At 42.5% G+C, this 28,000-nt stretch overlaps 1 protein-coding gene across 4 annotated transcripts in view; it reads left to right on the forward strand.

Annotated features, from left to right (window-relative positions):
* Positions 1-28,000, forward strand: part of LOC142152769 (rap guanine nucleotide exchange factor 6-like) — a 536,756-nt gene that overhangs the window by 379,579 nt on the left and 129,177 nt on the right. For 3 of the 4 annotated variants that reach the window (XM_075209755.1, XM_075209754.1, XM_075209757.1), the window contains exon 18: positions 20,447-20,470. The exons of the other annotated variant lie outside the window; for it this stretch is intronic. In XM_075209755.1, coding sequence (XP_075065856.1) covers positions 20,447-20,470 — 24 coding nt within the window. The remainder of the gene's footprint in view (positions 1-20,446; positions 20,471-28,000) is intronic. 4 annotated transcript variants of the gene reach the window in all.

Genomic DNA, 28,000 nt, shown 5'->3' on the forward strand with positions numbered 1-28,000 from the left:
AAATAATGTTTTGAATAAAATACTCTTTCCCGCGTGATATAAATAAGGCATAATATCCTGTGTGGCAAAGAGGCTTATTTGTCACACCTCTCCTATAGGGAGAGAGGTAGAAACCCAGGCAGTCTTAAATTTCCCCTGGGCTTCTCTTTCAGCACATACACACAAGTGTTCCACATGGGTTTAATTGCTTTGTTATTTGCTGTGATTCGTTTGTAGTGCTTGGGTGGAGGACACAAACACTGTTGGTATTTGTGGGTAGGGCCACCGATGCCAGTAAGTGGTCAGCTAGTAGTGAGGAAACTACTATGTTGTAGCCAGATGTAAAATTGTGCTGATTTTATTGCATATGTCTGCTGTAACCAATGCTGAAACTGTTTAAGCCATCCTGACAACTGGTAATAAACAGTGAAATGGTTCAGCCAAGTTGTGTGAGACTCCAGTGAATGCCATGCTTTATCACATGTGGTGTTATAAGTGGGATTTGAAGGACAGCTAAAACACAGCCGTCCACACAGCCTCCAGACGCAAAGGTGGTGAGTGGAGCCTGTTAAAAACCACTGTAATGCATCAAATTGTTGTAATGCTTTGTTTCAAATGTTGTTGCTGTAGAGAGACAAACCTATGTACTGGGAACTGATTAGCAGCTGTTTTGGTTGCAAAAGAAAGCAAAAGTTTAAACACTTCTGGTCATTGTAGTGCTACACTTGTTAAAGGTTCAAACTGTGAGTTGGGTCCGGTCCAAAAAAACAACATTTGTGTGTTTGCTATCTACCACTGAAGGTTTCTAAAGCACATGTCAGCTTTGAAAACAAAAAAGGGTTTAAAAAAAAATAAAAATAAAAATTCTGGTAGTTGTAGTGCCACACCTTGTGGGTCACTAAGTTGTGCATTAGGTGTGGACCCCACAGTTTTTTTTATTTGCCTGTGAATGCTGAAAGAAGCTAGGTTCCACTTCCCAGCACAAACTTCTGTGGGAATGGAAGACATTTTAAGAACCCTGGTGAATGTTGCAGCAGTACAGGAGGAAAAAAACATGTCTTCTCCATGAGGAGATCGCTCAGGGAGGACAGGATAGGGATGCTCAAGCTACCCCCACGCAACAGAAATAAAGTGGCCACCTGCTCCGAACACTTAGCTCCCTATCTTTCAGGAGAGGCGCAACGGACCTCTATAGATCTGGACGAGGACCAGACTGGCGACTATTAGCGGCTGAAAACTGCTATCTTGGCGAGGGTCACCAGAGCCAGGGAGGTCCAACGATATCATGACTGGAGACTCTCCTAAGATCTACCAGTTCGGACTCAGGTTGCTGAACTGAGTAGACCACTAAAGAAGTGGTTGCAGTCAGAAAAGAATACTGCAGGCAAAATGATAGAAATTCTGGCCATTAACCATTGTGTCCGGGGTATGGACTCCAAAGGTGGGCACTGCAGGCGGATCTTCAAATGTATGAGGAACTAGCTAATGTTGTGGAGAGATACAGTGCCTTGCAGCATATGCCTAAGCCTCCGTTGCCAGCTACAACGTTTGTGCCTCAGCCAAAATCTGGCCGATGGAACAGTGGACCAGACATTGGTGAGGACAGATTGCCTGATAAAAAGTCAATCTGCTTCGAGTGCAAAGAGCCTGAACATTAGAGGGTACAATGCCCAATGTTAGTAGAACCTATGGATTGTTGCCTAGCGCACATACAACCAACTAGTCCTGCTTGTTATTCGTGACTGTGTTTGTGAATCACCTTCTAGTGCTGGATCGGGTAGATTCAGGTAGTGTACTGTCCTTGGTTTCCAGCTTCATATCGCCAGAGAAATGGACTCATAAATTGCCCAAAGTGAAGGTACTCTGTGGGACGGCCAAGGAATATGACATTTTGCCTGTTACTGTAAATGGACAGACAGTCCCAATTGTAGCAGCAGTTGCCCCAAAACTGCCATACCCTTTAATCCTGGGCAGAGGCTTTCCACTGTTCAAGCAGATCCTCTAGAAGTGAATCCAGCCGGACACGTCCGTCAAGGCCAAAAGTCCGGCCTTGGCAGAGGAGCTTGAGGGAACAGAAAAGGAAAAGTGTTGTGATCTGCCCTGAGCCCTAAAGTTCGGGAAAATATACTTCCTAAGATGTTGGAGCAAAGACAACTGAGAGCCGCACAAGTACCAATGCAGAACCAGTTCCTGCCATCTTTTATTGGCAAGGCCACTGGTGAAATGGTCACGCCTCCCAGCAAGAACTCAGACTGGGCAGGATTGTCTAATTTATTTCCATTAAGAGACTTTGGCCGAGACAAACTTGGAGATGTTGCCTTAACTAATGTCTATAAGAATGTAGTTGAGATCAATGGAGTAGATAAAGTTGACAAGCCTGCAGCAGGTATTGCCTATTATATGCAGAATAATGATCTGTTGTATAGAGTTGCTAATGTACAAGGTAGAACTGTAGAGCAATTGTTAGTGCCACAAGTCCATACAGCACTTGTTCTCAAAGCTGCACATACACATTTGTGTGGGGGACACTTGGGGGAAGATAAAACAGGGGAGCGTATATTGCTCAGGTTTTATTGGCCAGGAGTGTACGAGGCAAAACAATTTTGCCAGACATGTCCAGTATGTCAGAGACAAGTCCGAAGCCAGACTACCGGGCCCCGCTAGTCCCACTCCCCATGGTGCAGACCCCGTTTAAACATATTGGTTGGGATTTGCTAGGCCCATTAGAGAAATCAGCCCGTGGCCCTCAGTACATACTGGTCATAGTGGACTATGCCACCAGGTATCCCGAGGCTATACCTTTGCACAATATAAAGTCCAGTACAATAGCAAAAGAACTCCTTCTGTATTGTACAAGTTTGGGTATCCCCAAAGAAATCTTGATTGATCAGGGTACTCCCTTTATGGCTTGTCTAATGAAAGTGCTGTGCCGGCTGTTAACAGTAGAAACGTTACACACATCAGTATATCACCCACAGACTGTTGGGTGAGTGGAACGTTTTAATAGGACACTCAAACATATTGTGAGACAGGCAGAAGCGCAGGAAAAACAGGACTGGGATGTGTTATTACCCTATTTAATGTTCGTAGTGATGAAAGTACCTCAAGCATCTACAGGGTTCAGCCCCTTCTAATTGTTGTATGGCAGGCAGCCAAGGGGCATTTTGGATGTTCTCAAGGAGGGCTGGGAGCAACATAGTCCTAAAGAACCCAATGTTATCCAATTTGTGTCTCAGTTGTATGACAGGCTGGGGAAGATCACCCCGTTGATACAGCAACATACACGAGGCACAGCCGAGAAAAAAAAAGAACTAGGATAAGTCAGCTGTAATTAGGGCTTTCCAACCAGGTGACAAAGTTCTTGCCCTGGTACCCACACAAGAGAGCAAGATCTTCACACATTGGCAGGGACCATATGAGGTGATTGAGGTTGTGGGGCCTGTTAATTATAAAGGCAGACAGGAACGCAGAAGAAAACCCATTCAGACATATCATTTCAAGTTTCTGAAACCATGGCATGAAAGAGAGGAGCCACAAGCCGGGTTGGTAAATGCAGTGGTGCAGGAAACCAAACTTCCCATAAGAGACAATCTGTCACCAGTGCAGAGACGACAGACTGAGGAAATGGTTCAGAGGAACCTTGATGTGTTTTCTGAGATACCTGGATGTACCACGCTCATAGAGCATGACATAGTTACACCTCCAGGGGTGGTGGTGAGAGTAAGACCATACTGCATTCCTGAAGCTAGATGCATAGCAGTGAAACAGGAGATTAAAAATGTTTGACCTTGATGTCATTGAGAAATCCAGTAGAAACTGGAATAGCCTCATTGTGTTAGTGGCCAAGCCGAACAGGAGTATTCGTTTTTGTAATGAATTTTGAAAATTACACAAAGTTTCCCATTACAACACATATCCGATGCACAGAATTGAGGAGCTAATGGAGACCTTGGCCAACAGTCAGTACCTTACTACGTTACATCTGACCAAAGGTTACTGGCAGATTCCCCTTACACCATCTTCTAAGGCTAAAACTGCATTTTCAACTCCAGACGTTATTTCCGTATAAGGTGCTAACTTTTGAGCTACATGGGGCTCCCGCCACCTTTCAGAGGGCCATGAATTGGCTCTTAAAAATGCACTAGGACTATGCAGCTGCATACTTAGATGACATAGTCATCCACTCCCAGGACTGGGAGACACATCTACCCAAAGTGGTGGCAGTATTAGCCTCAAGGAGGCGGGTCTAACTGTCAACCCTGGAAAGTGGGCATTGGCCATGCGTGAGGCCAAATACTTGGGGTATGTTAAGGGACAAGGTCATATCAAATCCCAAGATGACAAAGTAAAGGCTGTCAGAGATTGGCCCAAGTCTGTGCGGAAAAGCCCAGCTGAGAACCTTTCTGGGTCTAGTTGGCTACTTACGCCGGTTTATGGCTAATTTTGCCAAAAGGGCTGCTCCTTTTACCGAATTCATTAAAACTGGCAGGGAATCTGCACAAAAACGCAGATGCCCTTTCTAGTTGGGATGCGCTCTCCACAGTGTCAGCAAAGCGGCTTAGTTGTCACACCTCTATTATAGGGAAAGAGGTAGAAACCCAGGCAGTCTTAAATTTTCCCTGGGCTTCTCTTTCAGCACATACACACAAGTGTTCCACATGGGTTTAATTGGTTTGTTGTTTGCTGTGATTCGTTTGTAGTGCTTGGGTGGAGGATACAAACACTGTTGGTATTTGTGGGTAGGGCCACCGATGCCAGTTAGTGGTCAGCTAGTAGTGAGGGAACTGTTGTGCAGCCAGACATAGGGTTGTGGGAGAAATGTGTTGATATTGCTGGATATGTCTGCTGTAACCAATGCTGAGACTGAAAACTGGTAATAAACAGTGAAATGGTTTAGGCAAGCTGTGTGAGACTCCAGTGAACGCTGTGCTTTCTTACACCTGGTAACAAATCCTCTTTAAAGAGAAAACCTCTTACCTTTTTTCTTTTCTCTATGTAATCAGTTTTTATTGATACATAAATAGAAAAAGGAAAGGCATTAGTGGCGCTATATAAATAAATGGTGATGATGATGTTGAAGGCATATAACATAAACCATATATGATAAAGTAGTACAATAGATTTGTCGTAAATCAACACAGTTTCTCTTTAGATAACAGGAAGGAAAAAAAGAACACAAAAGATACACACAAAAAATATACACATAAAACAAAGGGCTTAAGGAGGAAAGGAAGTTGTACTGTATTAGTCGACCTCTAAGCGATACACTGGCAGCTAGAGTTTCAAGTTACCTGGAGAAAGACAAGAGCTGCTATACAGATATAGATGACCCTATACAGGTCACTTATATCCTTAGTCAACTGGATGCCCAAGTATTGAATCAGAGAGGAGTGCCATCTAATGAGAAAGGCTTGTTGCAAACCTCTTACAGTTTGTATAGTTGTCCTGAGATTCCTGGTTTAGAGTAGTTGATTTTAAAACGTGATAATTTACTGAATTTCTTGAATGTTAACAGGGAGCAGATTGATTATTGGGTTAGTTATGATCGCTAGTAGGTCATCCGCATCCAGATTCCATTAATATTGGGATTAACTCTTATAACCCTATTTAGAGCCTCCATGCACAAGATGAAAATTAATGGAGACAGAATGCACCCCTGACTGATCCCATGAAAATCGCAAAGGGTTGAGTTAATGTTCCATTTATCTTAATTTCCATGTAAGGCTTTCCAGACCTATGTGCCCAAGTAGCCTAGACATGAATATCAAATATATCCTGTTAAATGCTTTTTCAGTATCTGTAAATAATAAATCAGATGGGACATGCAATGAGAAAGTGTTGACCAAAACCACTTGATCATTATGCATAAGTTCCAGCAATAATGCCATCAACCTATTAGAAGCCATTTTAGCATACAGCTATAGATTGACGTTTAGGAGAGAAATATAACTTGTGCATAGTCCTGGGTCCATTCCCTCCATTTAAAGGACAGCGATATGGGCCTCAAAAGCCTGTGCGGAGAAATTCTTAGTTTTTGATATTTCATTGAAGGCCTGAGGAGTATTACGGCTAGTTTAGATTAAAATGATGTGTAATACGCTACTGTGTACACATCAGGTCCAGGGCTTTTGCCGACTTCGGATGTCTTAATTGCGCTTTTCAACATCTGTAAATTGTATAGTTTTGAATAATGTTCCCTAAACACTTCACTCCATTTTTTATTATTAAATAAGAGGCACCCTGGGTGTCTTTGCTTTTAGGATTAAAGGTAGTGACCCTTTGTTTGTGCAATTCTTTAGTCAGCATTTTGCCTGGCCTGTTAGCCCCATTTGAAATATTTATGCTTGCTGTCGGCCAATTTTGATCAGGTAATAATTTATTTAAGGCTGTTCTAGAGTCGACTTATTCAGTAAAAGATGTCCTTGTTCAGGCATTGTTTAAGAGAAGTTTCCAGTGATTGATCTTTGCTAGGCAGGTATCCTTCTGAATTCTCTTATGGGTTTTTTTAGTCCAAAAACCCATTTCACATGTTTCCCTTATAGCACTCATTTGTCTGCTTCCCACAAAGTAATTCTGGAAGTGTCAGGGTTAGATTGCCGGTTTTAAGGCGGCAATGGCTGGATCCGCCAACTGTATTACATTATACAGGTGGCGGGTATGGCCATTTTATGCGTGGGGAGACTGTTGAATGTCAGTTATATGGTAAGTGTGTATTTAATGATTGTTGGCCTTATAGTATTCACAATTTGTAAGTCGCTGAAACTTTTGTCGGGATTCTGAAAGCCGAATTAATGACTACCACCGATATATTTGGGGATAAAAGCAATACTAACAATAGGTGCTGCTCTCTTTTTAAAAAAAAATCCGGAATAAAATTTATATCAAGGTTTTCACAGTGAAGAGATCTAAGTGTTGTGGAGCATTTTTATGGAATATTAAAGCCCTTGTCATTTATAGAGGAGATTTTAAGTTTATCTCTAGTATGTGTTATGGGAAAAGTGCATAGATAGGAGGTTTTGCTGGGAATCCAGCATCAAGAGTAGTGTCACTAGTGACTGTGCGTATAACTTTACGTCAGCCATAAGTGAGAGTTTGTGATCGGTAGCTGAGATCAGGTGACCCAGAGACCTAGGGGAGGAAGGGGGGTAAAAACAAAATGAAAAAAGAACAGAGAAACAAAGGAAAAAGCATATGTAAGATAATAAAATACACAAAAGTTACAGAAATAGTTCACCATGAAACCCATGAAGTGCCAAGGGGCATTCATGGTCAGAAGTTCTTCTGGTGAAACAGTGACAAATAAAAAACTGGGGAGTACTAAATACACAACCATATGATTATGATTAAGACTTCAAATATTAGAAACCTTAATAAGAAAAAATATTTCATGTGTAACTAGTAGCTTGGGGAAAGGACATCATAGAATGCAACTTGCAGGTTTAGTAAAAGTGAAGGATAGATTGGACAGCTAAGGGGATCCTGACAGTGGCATCAGGGCCCAGTTGGTACTAGATGATAATTAATCTCTTAATCAAACCTTATCTAGTCCACCTCAAGCTCCTTGGAAACATAACAAGTCAAAGCAAAACAGATTTTCAAACACATCTCTATTCACATTTTTCTTACTAGTCACATCTATTTCATGTTAATATTCACCCAACAACCAGCATGATCAAATACCCAATACACACACATATATATATATATATATATATATATATATATATATATATAAATATTGTAACAAAGGGAGGCATTTATCTGACAAGATGCAGAGAAAGTATACAAGTAGAATAAAACATTGGCGCAGTTATGTACCTAGATTGAGGTTAAACCAGGTAAAGACTTATGTATAGTTTAAAGTTTGGTTAACTTACATGATTTGAAAGCTCCTTCCTCTCAGTAAACAGACAGGGTGTGTCTAGTAGTGCAAACAGAGCCAGTGATTGGCGTTTCCTCTTAAAGAGAAGGTGGGTGTGTCACCTGCCCATCAAGCTAAGGCTGGGGGAGGAGTATCATGTATAAAAGCTTGATTATGTAATTTGTTCACTGATAAAAATGCTGGGGAAGCTGGCTGGTCTTAAAAGAGATGGTCTATGTCTAGCCAGCGTTTAGGGTCTCCATAATACTCTGAAATGCATACGGTGTCAAATATATTTTAACCATCCTGACAATAAAGCTGCATAAAAAGAAGTTGTTCGCATGTGCTTCAGCAGTAGCAGGCTCTTGTCACAATAAATATATATATATATATATATATATATATATATATATATATATATATATATATAAATAATACTTCTAGATACCAAAGAAGATACAAAATAAAGAAGTCCACATAGTGTGTCTTCTTTCTATTGGACATACCCAAATAAAGATTAATAACACTTGCATTTATCAATATTAAAACATTCATATATATATATATAAATTAAATCTAATTAGAGAACATGTGAACATCAATGTCACAAGCTGGGCCCATGGTCGGGTTCCAGCAGACTTACCTGCTCTGAGCAGGGCTGCCCACCGTCACTAGTGCTGTGCTTCTTCCAATGGCAGCCGCCATCTTGGATTCAGGTCAGCGCATGCGCAGACACAATCCTTTTATTAGCTCCCTCTTTCCTGTAATAGGCTACCCCTTTTTTAAACAGGATATTTAAGGCAACTGACCCTGCAGTCAGGTGCCTGTTCTTTGTGTCAAATCTCTGGTATAGGTTAAGACGTGGCTCCCTGCTCTCCTGCTGCAGTCCCTGTTGTTTCCTCAGTAGCTACTCATTCTCAGACATCACTTACTTGTGTTCAGCTCACTGTTCCAGTGATTCCTCAGTTCATGTTCAGTGCTACTATTCCACCACTATTCTCTTTTTAACTACAGTTCTCTGCTCTACGGTATCTTCTAGCAGAGTTCCCTACAATCCGTCATAAGCATGACGGATCTCACTGGAGAACCTCCATCAAAGGATTTTCTTCCACATTTGGTTGGGACGGTGGAACAACATGAAACCACTCAATACCAGGAGGTAAATGTATTAACCTCCGGATTGTTGAACTCCCGCGAGTTCACCGTCTTCAGCACTTAAATTTAAAGCGGCGCTGCCTTGTAAAGGGAAACTTCCCTTTACAAGGCAGCGCCGCTTTAAATTTAAGCGCTGAAGACGGTGAACTCGCGGGAGTTCAACAATCTGGAGGTTAATACATTTACCCCCAGGTGTTTCAGTGCCTACAATTCCTGTCCGTTCGTCTAGACACCAACCAGGCTGCGCAACCTTCAGTTTCTGCTCCACTTCCAGCTGCCTCAAGTACGTAGCAGGCGTCTTCGGCAGCCTCCACTACACTTAGACTACCAACACCGTCTAAATTTGATGGAGAGCCAAAAATCTGTTGTGGGTTCTTAAACCAATGTTTAATTCAATTTGTTCTCAAGCCCCACAACTTCCCCACTGGCAGAACAAAGGATGCTTATATTATTTCTTTGCTGAACGGACAGGCTTTGGCATGGGTCTCCTCTCTGTGGGAGAGAGAAGAGCCCTTACTTAGTGATTGTGCCGCTTTCCTATCTGCTTTTCAGAAAATATTTGATGAGCCTAGACGTATCACCTCAGCTGCTGCTAGTATTCTGAGCCTTCGACAAGGGACTCACTCTGTGGCTTAATACATTATCAAAATCTGCATTCTCTCCTCAGAGCTCCTGTGGATCAATGATGCTCTTGTAGCTGCCTTTTGGCAGGGTCTTTCTGATCGTGTTAAGAACATACTGACACCTCAAGAATTACCTTCCACACCGGATGCCCTCATCCCCCTATGTAATCAGTTAGACTTGCGGTTATCGGAGAGATCTGCCAAGAAGGATCATCCTCGCCTCCCTACCTTTAAGTTGGCTTCTCGTTTTCAAGCACCTACAAGTCCATGCAACTAGTTTGAGCTTGGTTGTCCCCAGAGGAATGTGACAGGAGACGTAGGTATAACCTCTGCATCTACTGTGCTAAGTCTGGATATTTTCTTAACTCGAGCCCAAAAAGATTGGGAAACACCAATCCCTAACCTGTTCCCAAAAGGTCAAACTTGAGGATATCTAAAACCTCCTCTACTTCTAGTATTTGCTCCATTTCTGTTTCTTTGCGGATTCCTTCCAACATTTAACTCCTCAGCTCTCTTGGAGTCTGGTGCAGCCGGAAATTTTATTTCCTATACCCTTGTATCCCAGTGGTCTCTGCCTACGTTTCTGTTGAAAACTCCTGTTATTATTGCCATTAACGGTTCCCATATTTACAACTGAACCATTCATCTACAAACTAAACCTATCACCCTCCAGATTGGGGCCTTACAATTCGAACAAATTTCTTTTCTGGTTCTGGCTCAACTCACTACACCTCTGGTCCTGGGTTTACCCTTGCTTCAGCTATACTCCCCACAAGTGGATTAGAACTTCTTGCAAATCCTGGCCTGGGGACCTACTTGCCAGTCACACTACCTAACCGAGGTTAAACCCCTTCGATTGACCGCTGCCTCTCCTGATTGTATAATCTCAGCCTTTCCTCCACAGTATTCTGCTTTGTCAGATGTCTTCAATAAGGGCCACTCAGAACTTCTACCAACTCATCACCCCTGGGACTGCCCTATCGATCTTCTTGCTGGAAAGACTCTCCCAAGAGGTTGTGTATATCCACTTTCCCCACCTGAGACACAAGCCATGGCCGATTACATCAAGGAGAATCTCCAACGTGGTTTTATCAGAACTTTTGTCTCTCCTGCAGGAGCAGGGTTCTTATTTGTAAAAAAAGAAGGATGGGTCCCTGCGGACTTGCATTGATTACCATGGTTTGAATGCAATAACTATCAAGAATTATTATCCATCCCACTTATTACGGAGTTGTTTGACTGCATCAAAGGAGCTAAGATCTTCACCAAGTTAGACCTCAGAGTTGCCTACAACCTCATCAAAATTCGGGCAGGTGATGAGTGGAAGTCCGCATTTAATACTTGCGATGGTCATTATGAATAACTCATCATGCCGTTCGGTCTCTGCAATGCCCCGGCCATCTTTCAAAGTTATGTCAGCGAGATTTTTAGAGACCATCTCTAATCTTTTGTAGTAGTATATATCGATGATATTCTTATTTTCTCCCAAGATGTTGCATCTCCCCTGCTCCATGTTTCTGAGGTCCTTACCAGCCTCTGCAAGAATCAACTATTTTGCAAATTGGAGAAATGTTCCTTCGAAGCTTCGTCTATGCCGTTTCTAGGATTTATTATCTCCGGTTCTGGTTTACGGATGGTCCCCGGGAAGATCCATGCTATTTTGGATTGTCCGCTCCCGTCCGGCCTTAAGCCTATTCAACGCTTCCTAGGCTTTGTTAATTATTACAGACAATTCATCCAGAATTACATCTCAATTTCATCTGCTGCCATACTTAGACAACTGGATATCTCCCTTCCTTTCTTTCTAGAAGTCGATGCCTCTACCGTTGGAGTGGAAGCGGTTCTCGCCCAAAAATCTACTTCCAACAAACTCCTTCTTTGCACTTTTTATTCTCGCATGTTTTTACCCGCAGAACGAAACTACACCATTGGAGACAAAAACTTATTAGCCACGAAGTTGGTCCTCTCTGAGTGAATCTGCTTGAAGGTGCTTGGTTTACAGTTACCATCTTTATGGACCACAAAAATCTCCTGTACCTTGAGACTGCCCTAACCCTTAACCCACGCCAGGCCCACTGGTCACTCTTCTTTTCTCATTTAAATCTCTGTATGACCTATAAACCTGGTCATTTGGACAAGAAGGCTGATGCTTAGTTCCAACTATAGACCTATTGCCTTTCTGAATACTGACATAAAAATTTACATCAAGCTTATTGCTAATAAACTACAAAGCCTCATTCCACACCTAATCCACCCTGATCAGGTAGTTTTTGTTAGCAATCGACAGGCCTCAGACAAAATGAGGTGTGTCCTAAACATCAATGAGAGTATCACAGATGCCCGGTCGGAGTTGGTAATCCTCTCCCTTGCCGCAGAGAAAGTCTTCAATAGGTTGCATTGGGACTTTATGAGGCAGGTCGTCCTCCGTTTTGGCCTTAAAGATAGGCTTTTGTATGGGATTATGGCCGTTTATAGTGATCCTACAGCCAAAATGTTTAGTAACAGACTTGTTGTCTGATTATTTTAAGATCTTGAACGGTACTAGAGAAGGTTGTCCCCTTTCTCCCTTAATCTTTATTTTAGCAATTGAACCCTTAGCACAAACTATTAGTCTTGCCAAAACCTTCCCCGCTGTGTTATCAATTATATGTTACACAAACTGTGTCTTTTTGTTGATGACATATTACTGTTTGTTACTAGCCCGGAGGCTTCGCTGCCATCCTTACATGATATATTAAACTCTTACAGTAGAGCATCTTATTACAAAGTAAATACCACCAAATCAAATGTCTTACCTATCAATTTACCTCTATCTAGAGTCACGAGACTTGGGACTTGCTTCCCATATTCTTGGAAAGCGGCAGCGCTATCTTACTTGGGCATCCAAATTACCCCCTCTGTAGATAATACTCTAGACCTTAATTTTGCAGCTTTGATTCCCCAAATCCTCACTCTGACAAAGTCTTGGATGTGCAGCGAGGTCTCCTTGCTGGGTAGGCTGGCAGCCTTTAAGATTATGATACTGCCGAAACTCATTTATTTGTTCCGTACATTACCTTTGGCATTACCAAAACCTTTGATTGCTAGGTTACACTCTATCATGTGTTCATATATTTGTAAGAATAAACCCCCGTGGATAGCTAGCTCTTGAATGTCTTTCACTAGACAAAGAGGAGGATCGGTGCTCCCAGAACTAGATACCACTCGGCTTGTCTATTGTCCCATTTTAGAGATTGGTCACTCCCTCCACTTAAAAAACCTTAGATGAACTTGGAGAGGGCTCGCAAACCTCACTTTCCCTTACAAGATTTCTAGTGCGTCTTTACTCTGGTTAACCAGAGACTCGTTGGGAGCTTGGAGACAGGCTAGTGGAGAAGTCTTCTATTATTAACCTCCCCACCAAAAATCTATTTATTATGACTTTAGCTAAACTAATCCCAGATATTAATCTGTCATTATGGATAACTAATGGTATTGAAGTTATAGGTACTTTATTTGAGGCTCAGGGTATGCTCTCTTTCATGCAATTACAGAACTAATTTCATATCCCTGCGAGAGACTTCTGTAAATATTTACAAATTAGGCTTTGGGTGTCCTCCCTCTTGAAACATAACTAGACTCTCCAGTACTCCACAGCCCTATTCCTTAAAAAAATAACAATAGGAGACAATAAAGCAGGGATTACCTTCTGGTATGGGATTACCTCCCCGGAGCCAGCTTCTAAAAATCCTAGTCAACTTCTTTGGGAAACAGATCTACAGATAACCCTTACGAAGAACAGTGGCAGGCCGTATATGTAAAAAAAAATTGCATGTCCAAATGCTTAAGTCATACTGAAATGTTTATCAAATTGATTATAGACTCTATCTCACTGTTATGGCTCATGCCCCAGGTATCAACTCCTAGAACCGCTTCAGAGGTCTTCGCCTATTGCAGCCGCCTTTCCTGTAGAGCTGAACTTGCTCACAGGTACTCGGATGCCCCCAGGTCTTGTTCTCTAGTAGTAGGAGCTGATAACCTGAGATCGTAGTGCAGGTGATTACAAGGAGGAGACACTCCTGGCGGAAGGTGGTATGCAGTATTGAGACTTCCTGCAGCACTACAAGGCACAGGTTTAATGGACTGAACATACGGGAGATCTGTGCCTGAATCCAGGCAAAGGACCTGGGTAACTGATGAAAAACAGTGTCAAGTATCCAGGCAAAGGTTCCAGGGTCACAGGCAAAACAGCGGTGTCATAATTTAAGCAAAAGATCAGGGTCTCAGGCAAACAACAGCGTCAGTATCCAAGCAAGAGGTCAGGGTCACAGGCAAATCAGCAATGTCAAAATCCAGACCAAGAGTCAGCAACAGTGATACAGAAAACAGCAGGTACGCAATAGCAGGAGAAGTATGCTTGGGAGCAGAGACTATAACCGGCAGTGAGGCCCAGTCCTCCTGCCTTAAATAATTTGATGGACAAATCAGAAAGGAGGAGGACAGGGCTGACAATCAGCCTCATGAGGCTGCTAACTAATTACTAGCTTAGAACTAGCATAGGTCATATCATAAACCAGGAACCTGTATAAATATATAAATGAACAAATTAGAATGATGCGAGAGTTCCCCTGGAGTTGGAGGATGTCCATACACCCTCCTACTCTATGCCACAAAGAAACAGTGCATTGTAACTAATGCACATGCTTGGCTGCTACATCAGGCCAGGATGCAGCGTATCGCCGCGGCTCGTGACACTCACCCACAGAATGTGGTCGTCCAACTCGAAATTATGACAATGCTCTATTGTAGGTGATTTGCTCGATATTTTCTGGGCATGTCCAGTTTTACAACCATTCTGGGTATTTGACCTAATGTCACCAATCTCTTTTCCCGGTACCTGAAATTGCCCTCCTCCAATGTTACCCTCCTCAAGCTCCGAAACTGCTATGTTTTTAACCATATCCTTATTGCTGCCAGGGCCACTTTGGGAGATTTTTGCACGTTGTCATTATGGGCATAGCCGGATTAAGGGGGGGGCACAGGGGGCATGTGCCCCGGGCCCCCCTCTCTCAGAGGGCCCCCTGCCACCTGCATGACTTCACCTCTTCACCTGCTGTCAGTTGACAGCAACTGACAGCAACCGCTCTGTGCCCCCTCTCTCCGCGGGCCCCCCCGTCGCCCGCATTACCTCTTCTGCTGTCAACATGCTGTGTCAGCTACTGTCTGTCAGCAATCACTCCGTGCCCCACTCTCTCCGCGGGCCCCCCGTCGCCCGCATTACCACTTCTGTTGTCACCCTGTCAGTTACTGTCTAACAGCAACTGACAGCAACCACTCCGTGCCCCCCACTTTCCCAGTGCCCCCCACTCTCCGCACGCCCCCCCCCCGTCACCTGCATTACCTCCTCTGCTGTCAGTTACTGTCTGACAGCAACTGACAGCAAACAAGACATCTGACAGCGGCGGGGTCCCTACTGACGCATGCGCGATGCTCCCTCTCCGAAATGGAGCTGCTGCGCATGTGCAGCTGCAGCAGCTCCTCCTCGACATGAAGACGGAAGAGAGTAGGTGAGTGGAACCAAAAATTATACATAAATAAATATATAGAGAAAACCCTTTATAACATGTTTATTTCTTGATTAAATATGTCATATTATATATATATATATATATATATATATATATATAGTGGCTAAATTTTACATATTTAATCAAGCAAACAAGTAATAATCATGCTATGTGGTGATATGGTGATAGGAAACAGCAATGGAGGGGCAAAAGAATGAAGGAGGGGCAAAAGAATGAAGGAGGGGGCAGAGTGAGGATGCAGAGGGGCACAGAGAGTGTGGATGTAGAGGGGCACAGAGTGTGTGGATGCAGAGGGGCACAGAGTGTGTGGATGCAGAGGGGCACAGAGTGTGTGGATGCAGAGGGGCACAGAGTGTGTGGATGCAGAGGGGCACAGAGTGTGTGGATGCAGAGGGGCACAGAGTGTGTGAATGCAGAAGGGGCAAAGTGTGTGGAAGCAGAGGGGCTCAGAGTGTGTGGATGCAGAGGGGCACAGAGTGTGTGGATGCAGAGGGGCACAGAGTGTGTGGATACAGAGGGGCACAGAGTGTGTGGATGCAGAGGGGCACAGAGTGTGTGGATGCAGAGGGGCACAGAGTGTGTGGATGCAGAGGGGCACAGAGTGTGTGAATGCAGAAGGGGCAAAGTGTGTGGAAGCAGAGGGGCACAGAGTGTGTGGATGCAGAGGGGCACAGAGTGTGTGGATGCAGAGGGGCACAGAGTGTGTGAATGCAGAAGGGGCAAAGTGTGTGGAAGCAGAGGGGCACAGAGTGTGTGGATGCAGAGGGGCACAGAGTGTGTGGATGCAGAGGGGCACAGAGTGTGTGGATGCAGAGGGGCACAGAGTGTGTGGATGCAGAGGGGCACAGAGTGTGTGGATGCAGAAGGGGCAAAGTGTGTGGAAGCAGAGGGGCACAGAGTGTGTGGATGCAGAGGGGCACAGAGTGTGTGGATGCAGAGGGGCACAGAGTGTGTGGATGCAGAGGGGCACAGAGTGTGTGGATGCAGAGGGGCACAGAGTGTGTGGATGCAGAGGGGCAAAGTGTGTGGAAGCAGAGGGGCACAGAGTGTGTGGATGCAGAGGGGCACAGAGTGTGTGGATGCAGAGGGGCACAGAGTGTGTGGATGCAGAGGGGCACAGAGTGTGTGGATGCAGAGGGGCACAGAGTGTGTGAATGCAGAAGGGGCAAAGTGTGTGTGGATGCAGAGGGGCACAGAGTGTGTGGATGCAGAGGGGCACAGAGTGTGTGGATGCAGAGGGGCACAGAGTGTGTGGATGCAGAGGGGCACAGAGTGTGTGGATGCAGAGGGGCACAGAATGTGTGGATGCAGAGGGGCACAGAGTGTGTGGATGCAGAAGGGGCAAAGTGTGTGGAAGCAGAGGGGCACAGAGTGTGTGGATGCAGAGGGGCACAGAGTGTGTGGATGCAGAGGGGCACAGAGTGTGTGGATGCAGAGGGGCACAGAGTGTGTGGATGCAGAGGGGCACAGAGTGTGGATGCAGATGATGCTGGGGCACAGAGTGAGTTAGCTGTAAATTATTCTTTGACAGAAATATAATTGAAAGAAATATCTAAAAATATTATTTTTCCCTTGGATTTATGTGTATTATTTTTGCATACAACTAATAAATAAGTATTTCTGTCCTGACCTAAATACTTATTACGCTATTTTGACCCAACTACTTATAAAATGGGACTGCTTAGTAATTATTTTGGAGGGGTGACTTGAAAAAATTATGGAGACTCTAATGTTGACGCAAAATGCAAAAGTTTGGGAACCACTGCCTTAGTTTTAGATCTTAGGGCCCCCTCTGTCTTAAGTGCCCCGTGCCCCCCAAAGCCTTAATCCAGGTCTGATTATGGGGTATTGTGTGTAGAATTTCGAGGGAAAAATTTTATTTATTCTATTTTGGAATAAGGCTGTAACATAACAAAATGTGGAAAAAGTGAAGCGCTGTGAATACTTTCCGGATGCACTGTATAACAGGTATGCATACGTCCGTATTCAACAAGGAGCAGATGGGAACATATGGCTTGTGATGAATATACGTCTAGGTCCACTCTACCAGACAGGACACTGCAGGGTACGTTCAATACTTATGTGGAATATAAACTCACAAAAGAAAGCACAGGAAAAAAACATCATCTGCTAATCATATACACACAAAATGACAAAAGATTAAAAAAGAAAAAAAAACTGTTGGTTTTTTTCATTTTCATATGAAATATATTTCTTAGGATGTAATTAATGTCTATTGTACATAAAATACATTTTTACAGTTGCTTCTGATTGCAAACACATATTCTAGTATACATACTCCACTGTCATCACTTTGACTAGACTTGTAGCTGGAGCAAGAGATATGGCTGAAAAATCTTAGAGATGCCCAGATCTTAAATCGGATGTTGCTGCATATGCTCAGACTTAGCAAGCCTTTACTGTACATTGACAACGTGCATACGCCCCTTCCCTTCCCCGTTCTGCCCCTGAAAATGTAGCCTATAGTAAGTGTCCTTTGCACTTGAAGATTAATGGAAAGCTGCTGCATTTTGTGGCGTACGGTTCGGTTCTGGCCATGCGTAGAGTAATTGTGCGCATTATACACAGCAAATTGTCAGTTATGCTTCTTAGCAAATCAGGCCCATTGAGCTTAAGAAAACACTGGGACATACATAATATGATGGCAAGGAGACAGCAGGACACACGAGACATAAGAGAAGAGAACATGTCAGGGGAAGAAATATAGATTTAGGTGTTATTAGCATACAGATGGTACTGGAGGCGAAGTGATCGGATGAGGTCACCAAGGGAGGCAGTGTAGACGGAGAAGAGCAGGGAGAGATAGCTTCCACAGAGTAGGATGGGAAGGTGGTTGACAAATTCAGATTTAAAATATATTCATAATGACACAAGATGCTCAAAATGGTATGTTCAAAATTTAGAAGTAAACATGCTTTTTATGTTTCAATGGTCATTGCTATTGTGATTTGGACTCACCCCTCCCACCCCCAATAGCATATTATGAGAATATTATCTCTAACTGTCTTACCAACGCAAACTCTGGCATAGTCTCCTTTACTACTTTATCTTGGGAGGAGGGGTGAGAGGGTAGGGCGGGAGGGGGCTGATGGCAGTTGATGTTATGACATATGGATTAAATTTTGGAGGTGAAGTGGGCAGGAAAGTCAAGAGCAAAGAGCAAGGAAGGGAGTGGGAGGGGGGATGGTAAAAGAGAGGAGGAAGGGAGTTGAGGGTGGAAAAGAGGATACAGTTTGAGGGAATGATAAGAAATTGCAAGCCTTGCTATATGATTGTTTAGAGAATAATAGAACAGAACTGTAAGAGGAGAGAATGAACTTGAACTGAGGTAAGTCCACATGAGTGTGTGACTTTTTCCAGAGCTACTTTGTGCTACAGGATCAATTTGGAAGATAGCGGGTACGTTTGGAGTGCCAAGGTTGCATTGGGGACTGATGAATGCTAATAGTGACAGCCTGGTTGACAGAGTCAAGGAGAGTGGTAAGAGTGTGATTGTAGAAGAAGTCTGACTGATTGGGGAAAGAAAAGGTGCTGATGTGCTAAAAGAGTGAAACAAGGAAAGTGGAGAATGTGGAAAATGTAGACGGGTTAGTGATGTTCAGGTTGTGCCTGGTAAGAGAAACTTTAGTTGAAGGGGAGGCGAGAGGGGTAGGGAGATGGAGACGATGCTAAAGGAGAGCAGACGGTCAGAAAGAGGAAAAGATGAATTGTTGAAGTCTGAGAAAGTACAGATGTGGGAAAAGAAGAAAGTGACAACTACAGTGGTAGGGAAATGAGGACCATTAAGAGAGTCCGAGGGAGGAGGATAGGGAAATATGTTTGGAGACAGGAGGGGTGGAGGGATTTTCCATAGTGGTATAAAGTCCACCAAGATGAGGTAGGAAAGGTCAGAGGAGATGAAGTGAGGGAGCAAGGTGATCAAGTAATTGAGAGACAGGACCAGGAGGCTAATAGATAATAGATATGTGGAGGTAGATGGAGTGCACAGTAAATTAGGAAAGAAAGAGAGGGTTCAAGGGGAATAACAGGGCGGGGAGAACTCTAGTGCCGCCACCATACTGGGCCCCTGATCTGGGTGTGGGGGGAAAGGACAAGCTTCCAAAAGAGACTGCAGCAGAAGAGGTGGTGTCATCAAAGGACAGCAAGGTTTCAGTGAAGGCAAGAAGGTTAAAGGAGCTTGTGGATGTATACTGAATAACTCCATACTTTATATGGAAACCACTATTAATTTGACTTAAAACTGATTACACTGTAGGAATGCAACCAGGACAGGGGCATAAATGTGTCGCCTTACTTTTAAATGGGCCCTGCTGCTGAATTATCTAGGTCAATTAAGAAACAATCTATTAATGACAAATCTTATCTGTAAAATCAAGAGTGATTACTTGTATTGCTAGAACATCACAACTATGCAATAAAGCTTGTTCTGCCTTGCACTGGAATTCAATTCATGCTAATTAATTTACCATAGTTTTGCTCATTTCTGCAATTGTATTATTTTGTGAAAAAGTAATTTGTTTTATTTTCCTTGAATGAAAGGAGATTATAATTGAAAAACTATGATGAGTTATGTTTTTTCCTATTGTTGTAATTCAAATTGTAATGCAGTGTATGCATGAAGGCCCAGATCAGATATCTGTTTTACAAATGGCATCATATGTAATATTTAGTTACAGCACATAATGTTGCTCTGCTCAAAAACAGCAGAGCTGACCTTTATACTACATAAATGACAAAAGTTTTAGGGGAAAGGAGAAAGAGTGGAGTGAAAAAAAGCAAGGTGTGATTAATCTCATTACAATGCATGTGTGTCTTCACTCTGTCCAGACTCCTTCTGCAGTCACATCCACTGTTGGACAGCTTCTTAAGGTGTACAAAAGGTGGCAAACTTTGAGGGAACTATGAAAATATGTCTTTTTTTCCTCCATATTTGCCGTAATGCATCTTAGATTCAATCTGTCCTGTTTAAATGCCAATTAGTAATTGCATTTCACAGATATACCAGGCTGTAAAGAAGTTAGGCACTGAACCAAAAACTATGTATGTTACATTGGTTACTTTCAATACATCCAAAACCATTCTATTGTGTGTAGCGCAGTCTTGTGCTGTTGTGACTTCTTCATGCCTTTTTCTTGCTTTTTTGTTTCCCATCTCTTCCTGTCTAATTCATAATTATGTTCTTTTTTCTTGTACTCTCCTGTCCAAAAACATGCTTCAATGTGTGTGGCTCTTGCTTGCAGGAAGAAGAGATGGAGAAGTCTCGGGTAAGTTTAAAATAAATGAGGCCCTCATTGAGTTCATTTTTAATATTCTATTAACTATTGTTTTATTTTATTACTTGCAACAACTAATATAAGAATGTCTGGTCTTGGGCGCTGCAATATAGTAGTCTACTCACAAAATATTCCCTACTAAAATTACAAGATTATTATAATACTGTATTTCAACTTAGTGTATTGTTGTAAAAGGTCACATTATTCAACTGAAACAAGTTTTCTGAAGAATGCTCGGTAATGTTTATGATTCTGCACTACTTTACATATTAAACCTCTAATTTTTGTTATCAGTTAGTCATGTTTATGAAGTTCAGATATGATGTCCTGAATGAAGACAATATGTAAAGCTGGGTACACACTACACAGTTTTCATCCAATAATCGGCTAAATCAGCCGACATACGACCTCTCGTTCAAAAGTCGGGTCAGTGTGTGCAGTGACACGATGGTCGAAAGTCTGCCCAAATGGACGATTGTCGCCTCATTTGGTTGGTCGTACAGTTTAATATTTTCGTTCCAATCTCATTTCCATTCTGTAGTGTGTATAAACTTCCGACCGATCCGCAACAGTGAGTATGAAATTACAGTCATTGCTCACGACAACATGGCTGTAAAAGGTCGCTAAAGGGACGTCCGCTCTTCCCTTTATCGTCCTAAACAAGGCTAGTGTGTATGCAGTCCATGGACCGAGCGATCGGAACATCGATCGCATGTAAAATCGCTCGGCATAAAAAGTTGGTCTAAATTTCTGTAGTGTGTACCCAGCTTAAGTTAGATGCCTTAGTATATGTACAAACTAGGGATTATTTTTCTGCGTGGGGTTGGAATAAGGATGATCATTATTCCGACAAGACTTACCCTGACGTCTTCACAGCGAATGGCTCCTTCCCGACCAAGCTCCAGGACGACTGATGTGACCACCGACTGCAAGGCATTGCGACAAATGAAGAAGCCGCTGAGAGTTGATGATGTCACTGGCGACCGCAACGCTGTTATCGGTGCTGTTACGGGGTAATGTAAGTATGCGGGCATGGACAATGTACTTTGCAAAGCGTTGTACATTGTCCATGGCCACATACTTACATTACCCCCTTAACAGCACCGACAACAGCGTCGTGGACGCCAGTGACGTCATCAACCCTCGGCGGCTTCTTATCACATCAGTTGTCCTTGTCGGGTTAGTTAGTATCGATATGCTGAGTACCACCGATTTCTCCTTTCTTTTGACACTATGGGGTATATTTATTAAGTGTAAAAAAACTGTTTCACATGGAGAAGCTTATTTAACATGCAAGAAAATATACTTTAGTACTTAAATGAAAGCATTTTTTCATTTTGCTATATTAAAATATTTTTTCCCTGTTTTTTACTTTACTTTTTATACTCTTTTTTTTTTTTTTTTACATTTAATTCTAACTCCAACTTCCAGTTCTTGACAGTTAATGGTTGACTTACTTTAGCTAATGGTCTTCAGTACAGTTTTACTATAATCTCTGAGAAGTACTCTCTTATTATCTGAGTACTTTAAATGTAAACACACAGGTGCAACATATGGGTCTATTGTTTTCTGTGATTGTTTTGTAGTGCTTGGGAGGAGAATAAAAGACTGTCTATTCTTGTGGGCTGGGCAACCAATGCCAGCTAGTTGGCTGATGACTAGGTCGCTAAACTGTGTCTAGCTAGAGCGAGGGTTGCCTAGTATCATCCTGCCAAAAGTTTTATGTGCTGTTTGTGATGGGAACAATAAGATGCAAAGTTTTTCCAGTTTTTGTCTGTCTTCTTCCGGGTGTCACTATCACAGTGGTGTAATAAGTGGGATTACAAAGGATAGCCAGTCAACAAATGCTGGTAAATGCGAAACATGCAGCATGGTGGCTTAGTAGTCAGCACTTCTGCCTTACAGCACTAGGGCCATGAGTTAGATTTCTCACCATGGCATTATCTGTGTGGAGCTTGTATGTTCTCCTTGTGTTTGCGTAGGCTTTCTCTGGGTGCACCAGTTTCCTCTCATACTCTATTAACCTGGTAGGTTAATTGGCTGCTGACAAAATTAACAATGGGACAGGGACTGATGTAAATGACAAATATTATCTGTTCAGTGCTATGGAACTGGTGGCGCTATATAAATAAATGGTGATGATGATACTGGATACCACCATCAAGTAATAAACCGTTATAAAACTGTTAGTTGCAGTAAAAAAAGTACTGTATTACAGAGAAAGCAAATGTTTATTAACTGTGATTATTAAACAGCTGTTTGGTTTGTAAAGAAAGCAAAAGATTTAAAACTGCTGGTTAATGTTTCAGACCTGCTGATTCACTAAGTTGTGAGTTGGGTGTGGTCAAAAAAACAATACACTGTGCAAATGTGTTTTATAATTTGCCTGTGGGGATGCTAAGGGAAGCGATATTCCACTTCTCACCCCATACTTCTGTATAAATGTAAGGTGTAATAAGAGCCTTTGGGGAATGTTGCAGCAACACAGGAGGAGACTATTCATCTTCTCCATGAGGAGAGTGCTCCAGCTGCACTCCCGCTGCAGAAATTATCTTATGACAATGATGTAGATGCATAATTAGTAGCGTTTGAAAGTAGTGTTAATGAGAGCTGTCTGTTCTCTCGATAATTTAGGGAGTTGGCAAGACCAAAGGAACTTAAGCTCTTGTGGGTTAGACAAATCAGGATGGAGATTGTAAATGGATGCATAATAATCTCTAAACACTGGGCTATCTGTCTTGGGTCATACAATTAGAGATGAGCGCACTCGGATTTATGAAATCCGAGCCCACCCGAACGTTGCCGATCCGAGTCGGATCCGAGACAGATCCGGGTATTGGCGCCAAATTCAAATCTGAAACTGAGGCTCTGACTCATAATCCCGTTGTCGGATCTCGCGATACTCGGATCCTATAAATTCCCCGCTAGTCGCCGCCATCTTCACTCGGGCATTGAACAGGGTAGAGGGAGGGTGTGTTAGGTGGTCCTCTGTCCTGCTATATCTCGTGCTGTTCAGTTAAGTTCTGTGCTGTGCTGTGCTGTGCTCAGTCCAGTGGTGCTGTGTCCTGTGCTCTGTCCTTCTGAGGTCAGTGGTACTGCTGGGTCCTGTGCTGTGTCCTGTTCAGTCCAGTGGTGCTGTGTGCTGTGCTCTGTGCTTCTAAGGGCATAGTTATTTCCCCAATATTCCCAAGTGTTTAAAAAAATAAAAAAAAGTTATTTAAAAAAAAATACAAAAAACTAATTACATTTTTTTTTAATTACAACAAAATTTGTACAACCAATCCTGCAGTATAAGCCCATTGGTACTGCAATATTACCAAGTTCACACATTCAGCAGTAAAAGTCCAGTGGTTCTGCAATATTACAAAGTTCACACATTCTGCAGTATCAGTCCAATGGTGCTGTGTCCTGTGCTCTGTCCTGCTGAGTTCAGTAGTGCTGCTGGGTCCTGTGCTGTGTCCTGTTCAGTCCAGTGGTGCTGTGTCCTGTGCTCTGTGCTTCTAAGGGCATTGTTATTTCCCCATTATTCCCAAGTTTTTAAAAAATAAAAAAAAAGTTATAAAAAAAATAAAAATTAAAAATTAAAATAAATAAATAATTATAACCAAATTTGCAAAACCAATCCAGCAGTATATAAGTCCATTGGTACTGCAATATTACCAAGTTCACACATTCAGCAGTAAAAGTCCAGTGGTACTGCTATTACAAAGTTCACTGATTCAGCAATGTATAAGTCCAGTGGTACTGCTATTACAAAGTTCACTGATTCAGCAGTGTATCAGTCCAGTGGTACTGCTATTACAAAGTTCACTGATTCAGCAGTGTATAAGTCCAGTGGTACTGCTATTACAAAGTCCACTGATTCAGCAGTATAAGTCTAGTGGTACTGCTATTACAAAGTTCACTGATTCACCAGTGTATAAGTCCAGTGGTACTGCTATTACAAAGTTCACTGATTCAGCAGTATAAGTCCAGTGCTACTCTCCTGTGCCGCATATAATTTTTAAAGGCTTTGCCGAGTGTGTGTGGCTTAGGGGTACGCTCTCTTGTGCTACATATAATGGAAAACCAAAATTTGGAGGATAAAGTAGGGAAAGATCAAGACCCACTTCCTCCTAATGCTGAAGCTGCTGCCACTAGTCATGACATAGACGATGAAATGCCATCAACGTCGTCTGGCAATCCCGATGCCCAATCTCCTAGTACAGGGCATGTAAAATCCAAAAAGCCCAAGTTCTCAAAAAATAGCAAAAAGAGAAACTTAAAATCATCTGAGGAGAAATGTAAAGTTGGCAATATGCCATTTACGACACGTAGTGGCAAGGAACGGCTTAGGCCCTGGCCCGTGTTCATGACTAGTGGTCCAGCTTCACCCAAGGATCTAAGCCCTCCTCCTCCCCCCCCCCCCCTACAAAAAATTTAAGAGAGTTATGCTGTCAGCAACAACAACAAAACAGCAAAGAACTCTGCCTTCTAAACAAATGACATCACAAATCCCCAAGGCGAGTCCAAGGGTGTTGTTGGTTGTGAACCCTGACCTTCCCATCACTGTATGGGAAGAGGTGACTCCATCCAGCATTTGCAGCACGCCCTCTGCATATGCTGGAAGGATCAGCCACAGTCCAGTTACAGATTTGGCTAATGAAGGTGTGAATGTTGTACACCGGGAGGAGGATATTGATGTAGCTGGCGCTGAGGAGGATGTTGATGATTATGATGCAGACAGATACCAAATTGCCTTTCTCAATTTCTATTTATATTCTAGATTATATAACGGCTGAAAAGTTTTCTGTTTTACTCCTAGTGGAGAGGGGATCTGATGCAGACAGATACCAAACTGCCTTTGTCCATTTCTTTGTATATTTGAATTTCTAGTTCTACAGTCTATGCAGGCTGCTTTATTTATATTCAACTACAAGTGTAGGGCGGGGGGGGGGGCATAGATAGCCACCAAAGTAACGTGGTCCATTTAATTTCACTTTCTAGCTCCACAGTCTGTGCAGCCTGCTTTTTTTATCTTCAAAGTATTTATATTTACAAGCCTTGCAATCTAAATTAACTAGAGGTAGTGACGTGGTAGAACTCCAAAAGACAGTTTGGAAGCCCCTGTACAAACTGGCTCTATTTTTTAACTGAGTTGTCCCCCCTCCAGTGTGTACTCGGAAAGAGTTTTTAGTGCAGCGGGGAACCTGGTCAGTGAGCGGCGAAGGAGGTTGCTTCCTCACAACGTTGAAAAAATGATGTTTATAAAAATGAATAATCAATTCCTCAATGAAGTACAGCACTGCCCTCCAGACAGTACAGAGGGACCTGTGGTTGTGCAGTTCAGCGGGGACGAACTGATAATGTGTGAGGAGGAGGAAGTACACACTGTAGGGGAAGAGGAATCAGAGGTTGAGTATGAGGACGACATCTTGCCTCAGTAGAGCCTGTTTAGTTTGTACAGGGAGAGATGAATTGTTTTATTGGTGTGGGGGCCCAAACAAACCAATCATTTCAGCCACAGTTGTTTGGTAGGCCCTGTCGCTGAAATGATTGGTTTGTTAAAGTGTGCATGTCCTATTTCAACAACATAAGGGTGGGTGGGAGGGCCCAAGGACAATTCCATCTTGCAACTATTTTTTTGGCATTATGTGACCATTCAACAGTCGTTTGCCATGTTCAAAAAGTAAAACCAAATTTAAACAAATTCAATAAATTAAATCAAAAGTTAAATGCCCTGTCATTATTTAAAACAAGAGGTTTTGACGTGCTAGAATTAGTGTAGTGTTAAGATGTTATAATATAAACACTACACTTGGAACTTGGAGGAGGTATTGTGGCCCCGGTATCAAATTGGGTACCGGGGCCACCCCACTATGCAGTCCAGATACTTGTTTGGTGGAATTCAGACAAGTTGAGGGTGTATTTATTTTATTGTGGTCCCGGTATCAAATTGGGTACCGGGGCCACCCCACTACGCAGTCCAGATACTTGTTTGGTGGAATTCAGACCAGTTGAGGGTTTTATTATTATATTGTGGGGACCACTCTATACCACACTACCACTCTATACCACTGTATTTAATACTTTAATTCTATTTAATACTTTAATTCTATTACTAATCCCCATAAAGAGGAACTGCCGCTTCTATTTAATACTTTAATTCTATTAGTAGTTACCATAAAGAGGAACAAAATAAACAAATTTTACCAAAAGTATAATATGACTTACAAACACTACACTTGAAAGATGGTGCCTTTAAATGAAAAAGTCAGTCTTCATTGCACGACTATGTGCAACAGGGACAGTTTTTTGGTTTACAAAGTCAACCAATAACAATTCGACCCTGTCTGTCTTTAACATACTTGATGGGATCTCAATGACGAATGGTCTGTACCATGGTTGGAGGAGGTATTGTGGCCCCGGTACCAAATTGGGTACCGGGGCCACTCCACTATGCAGTCCAGATAGAGGTGTATCAGATATTAAACAACGTTGACTGTTGCTGCAAAATTTTTAAATAATATTGTGGGGAACACTACACTACGCAGTCCATAAACTTTTTGGGTGGAATTCAGACCCGTGTAGGGTTTTTTAATAATATTGTGGTGACCCACTCCTCTACGCAGTCCAGGTACATTATTGGTGCGAATCATACAAGTTCAGGGTTTTTAATTTATATTGTGGTGACTCACTCCTCTACGCAGTCCAGGTACATGTTTTGGTGCGATTAAGACCAGTTGACGCAGTCCAGAAAGATACCTCGTTGCAACGTTTTGGACTAATAACTATATTGTGAGGTGTTCAGAATACACGGTAAATAGTGGAAATGCTTGTTATTGAATGTTATTGAGGTCAATAATAGCGTAGGAGTGAAAATAAGCCCAAAAACTTGATTTTTTATGCTTTTTTCAAAAAAAATCCGAATCCAAAACCTTAAATCCGAACCAAAACCTTTCGGCAGGTGTTTTGCGAAACAAATCCGAACCCAAAACATCGAGAAAATCCGGATCCAAAACACAAAACACGAGACCTCAAAAGTCGCCGGTGCACATCCCTACATACAATAAGGTGCCTCTTGCAGTTTTAAGAGCAGTTATTCTGTTGCATGTATATCAAGCTTTTAACTTTTGCACAAGGATGATGTCTGCTTTATTGCTCTTTTCTTAGTATTGCTGTTTGATCCATGGCAGAGATTTAGCTGATTTTTTGGAGAGTACTTGAGTTAATTAGCCTTTCAGAGCCAGGGTTTTTAATCAGGATCCAGGATGCAATTTATGTCCCAGTTTATGACAGGTTGGGGAAGATCACCTTATTGGTACAGCAGCATATGCACAAGGCGTAAGCAAGACAAAAAAAGAACTATGATTATTCGTCCTTAATTAGGACTTTCCAACCAGGTGACAAAGATCTTCTACTGGTACCCAAACAAAAAACTAAATTCTTCACTCATTGTCAGAAGCCGTATGAGGTGGTTGAGGCTGTGGGGCCTATTAATTATAAAGTTAGAAAGGAAACCAGTCGAGACTTATCATGTCA

The sequence above is a fragment of the Mixophyes fleayi genome, chromosome 4, assembly GCF_038048845.1.
Source record: "Mixophyes fleayi isolate aMixFle1 chromosome 4, aMixFle1.hap1, whole genome shotgun sequence".
Classification (NCBI taxonomy): domain Eukaryota; kingdom Metazoa; phylum Chordata; class Amphibia; order Anura; family Limnodynastidae; genus Mixophyes; species Mixophyes fleayi.